Genomic DNA, 3,920 nt, shown 5'->3' with positions numbered 1-3,920 from the left:
TTTCTTTTATTAGTTGCAAAAATTATCAGTTTATTTCATTTTTCTAAGCTAAAAAAAGAAAAGCGCTCCACGGGACATGTACTACATACTTTAGGGAATTAATATCTAGTGTAACTTTTTAAGTCACCGGAATTATTAGTAAAAAGGTTAATTAAAAATACTAATTTCTTATTTAATTTCTCTGTCAATTATCTTTTTCAGTATTTAAAAGAAAAATATTCCTCGTATCCAATCATGTAGAAACCAAATTAGTGTTTTCACAGTTAAAAACCAACTACAAACCTCACGAGTTTAGTGGAGGCTGCCACACTTGTGCCTCGATCTCTACACCATCAATCAACCAAAAGAGACCTATAATTATTAAGACATGACGTTTTAAAATAGTTTATTTCTTTTATCAGCCTAAACTCAAAGAGTTTGGCTTAGGAATAAAAAACCCCAAAGCTGCCAACAAATTGACTACACATTCACACTCGAGTACACTCAAATACAGTTATTGGCCCAAATACTGAAAAGAGAGAGAGAGTTTACCTCTTGTGCAGATTTATTGGGTGAAGAGGTTGAACTTGGTTGCATTGCATGATATCAAAAGATTCAGGTGGAGAATCCTGTAAAATTTTCAATAATCATGGCGATTTCAGCATCCTGGAGAAGTAAAAACACAGATGGTCCACAACCCTTTTAAAAGATTTTTGTTCTTTGGTTAGTGGTGAGTTTAGACCTTCAATATCCACCCAAAAGGGAGAGAGAATGGTAAAATTGTATCATGATCTACAGAAAGTGAATCTCTTCATTCAATGGAATCCAGAAAACATGATAAATTTTCCAGGAAAATTTTGACAATCTCAGCATTTTCAATTCATAAAAAGTCACGGTTTCTCTCTAAAATTCAGAGGGTCCTATAGTACTTGTTTAAGAACCCCATGTGTTAAGCAGAAAATCCAGCTACTGTTTTCTTCCCCTTCCCTTCTTTGCTGGTTGGGCTTCGATCTGTTCTTTCCCTGTAATTTCTGACATGTCCACTGCATCACAAGGAAAAATGATAACTAGTTGGAAATTCCACATACAAAACCAAACATAAATAAACGAAAACGTTGGAAAATATTGTTCATAAATGAACTCCATTGGACCACGGGCAAGCTTTGGAATCTTTTCCAATTAAGTTCTTGAAGGTTTTTCGTTCTATGTCAACATGTATTTAGTTGCTTTTTTTTTTTGCCTACAAATTCGAGAAAGATCAGTCATTTTTAAACGAAGTAATGAAGAACCATACCATCAGGTCCCCGAGCCATCAAGGTAAAGAATATATTGTTCAGTTTCTCCATCTTCTTGGCCTCCTGTGCTTGATCTGTCTTGAACTTAAGGCACTAATAGCAAATAAAATAGTTTATAATGAGAAACCCCATAGCTTATACCATGAAAGAAGTAGGGTAACATCAAATCCAGAAGTCGTAAATCCAATACGTTACAATTGATCAAGCTCTTTCCCTCAAACAAACAATAAAAAATTACTAAAACTGAATGCCAAAAACACAATAGAATGTGAAATAATGAAAAACCACAAAAAAGTACATGTACACTAGGAACGAGTCTCATATTTTCACAACAAAACAGATTATACTGATTTTTAGAAGAGATCCCTCAACTGTTTTGGGTCATTCGTCCAGTACAGATGCTATTATAGGTCTATAACTTATAGATTCAAACTAGAGATATTCAAGCAACAAAGAAGATAAAGTTTGTAAGTTAAAGAAATCAGCATAGAAGTTGCCAATTGCCAGACTTAGCTAACAGTTGAGCAACTCAGTTAACACAGAAAGCAAGCATAACCGTTAAGGATTTTTGAAGATCTCAAAACAAGGCCAGAGTCGTAAAGGAAAATTTTGTCCATACAATAGAATATTTTCTCTAAACTTAGATGTCAATCATCACCTTTCAATTCACTATTTCAGTTAGGGATTATACAGTTTGTGAGTTTAAGGAATCAGTTTAATACTTGAAATGAACTTGCCTAAATTGTAATGCGCGTGCTCAATTGCAAGTTATAGGGCTTGAATCCCACGTAGGAAAGTATGGGATTTCCTAGTGAGGCTTATATGGACCTAGACTCTCCAATATCAATAGCTAGCTTTTGGAGTTTAGTTCTCCAAAGTTTCATATCAATTGGTATCAGAGTCAATCATCACATCTCTCAGTTGCAATTGTGTAGTGCAGGTGGTGATGTCGGTATTGCAATGTTCGTCTGGGGCTGAATTAAGCTAGTGCAAAGCCAGCCCGCATGGGCATCAAGACTGCAGAGCGTGGTGAATTGTTATGTGCCCAATTGCACGAGACTTAGATCCCATGTAGGAAAGTATGGGATTTCCTAGTGGGGTTCATATGGACCTAGGCTCTCCAACCCCAAGAGCTAGCTTTTAGGATGTGATTTTCCAAAAATTCACATCATAAACACAAGTGAGCAATTCAGTTAAGACGGAAAGCGAGCATAACCATTAGGGATTTTGAAGATCCAAAACAAGGCAAGAGTTACGAGGAGCATTTTGTCCATATAAATAGAAAATTTCTCAAAAACACCAAATTGTATCACTTCCCTCCTTAATGAAAACTCATTGGAAGGGCTTCCTTGATGTTAATGCAATTTTCCTTGCCTTTCTTCCCCTTCTAAAATTCGCGCAAAAAATAACTAATGTAGATTTAAGTCATTACAAGATTCACTCCTGCTTTTTTACTACTAGCGAAATAGTCAAATGCGTTAGCATTTTCTCTAACTTGGAGCTGGCAATGAAAAAGGAAACGAGCTTATTTTCTATTTCTTCCGTATAGTCTATATAAACATGGCCGCAAAAAAAAGATAGCAAACTAACAAGACAACATGTTTGTGCCAACTTTACCAAATAGTTACGCAGATCTGGTTCATAAGGCTACTTGAAGAAACCTAGGTCTTCCGCTATCTATGATAAGAGTTTTGCAGTTTTAATTTCCCTCAACTAAAAGCTATCAAATTCTTCAGTCTCTGATTGAAAGGCAAAATGCAAACTGTTAAAAGAAAAAGAATGTTCAGTTGACAACTCTGGAAACTAAGAAGCAACAAAACAAGTGAAGAATAGAAAAAGAAGGAAATCATTGCTGCCACTCCGTCAAGAGAGCTACAAATAGACATAATCTCAAGCACGTTGTCCAGTCCATACAACGCACATCTGCAAATCCATGCTCAAATTCTCATGAATTTTCCTTAATTAATCCAAATCTGCCTAATTCTTCGGCAACTAAACATAAATCAACACTAAACCACGAGAATTGAATCAAACAAAGCCAACAACATAAACAATTAGGCAAATTCAATTCATACATACCTCTTTGTTATCAGTAACCTTCAAAACCAATTTTCCATCGCAATGCCGGTACTTCATGCAATACCGCGTCTAGCTCACGCCCAATCCAAATCCAGAAAAACAGATCGGGAAAAATCACCATTTATTCCGTGACAACAACAACAAAATTAATAATAGAGAAAAAAAAAGAAAAGAGGAAGCGTAAAGTTAACATACAGATTCAGGACTGGCACGGAACAACTGCACGGTTCGCTCGACGAATTCGTCCCACGATGTTACGTAAACCATTGCACCGTCAATCGAAGAAGAATCGAAATACGGGATGAGAGAATCTGCAAAACGGAGCGTCCTCGTCCTCGTCGTCACTCACACTCAACGCGATACAGAGAGAATTTTATCGATTGTTTAGGATGGTGGCGGATATAATAAGTATTGCGGTCAAGTGTCATTAAAAGCCAATAGAAACTCGCCACGGCAGCAAAAAGAAAGCAATTTGTGGGACCGATTGTAATTTAATTTTGCCGCCCTAAATGGAGAAAATTCAGCAAAACTCTGCGTTTTACACCAACACATCGGATGCACTGAATT

General features: G+C 36.4%; 1 protein-coding gene across 1 annotated transcript; it reads right to left on the bottom strand.

The window, feature by feature from the left end:
* Positions 1-772: 772 nt before the first annotated feature.
* Positions 773-3,920, bottom strand: LOC121219926 (signal recognition particle 9 kDa protein). The gene is made up of 4 exons (XM_041098693.1): positions 3,549-3,920; positions 3,354-3,422; positions 1,274-1,367; positions 773-1,022 (listed from the first exon to the last, which is right to left on the bottom strand). The coding sequence occupies exons 1-4, from the start codon at positions 3,618-3,620 to the stop codon at positions 946-948; spliced, it is 312 nt and encodes a 103-aa protein (XP_040954627.1). The 5' UTR covers positions 3,621-3,920; the 3' UTR covers positions 773-945.

The sequence above is a fragment of the Gossypium hirsutum genome, chromosome D08 (assembly GCF_007990345.1).
Source record: "Gossypium hirsutum isolate 1008001.06 chromosome D08, Gossypium_hirsutum_v2.1, whole genome shotgun sequence".
Lineage (NCBI taxonomy): Eukaryota > Viridiplantae > Streptophyta > Magnoliopsida > Malvales > Malvaceae > Gossypium > Gossypium hirsutum.
The sequence above is the reverse complement of the archived record's forward strand: the minus strand, read 5'-3'. Positions and strand labels throughout refer to the sequence as shown.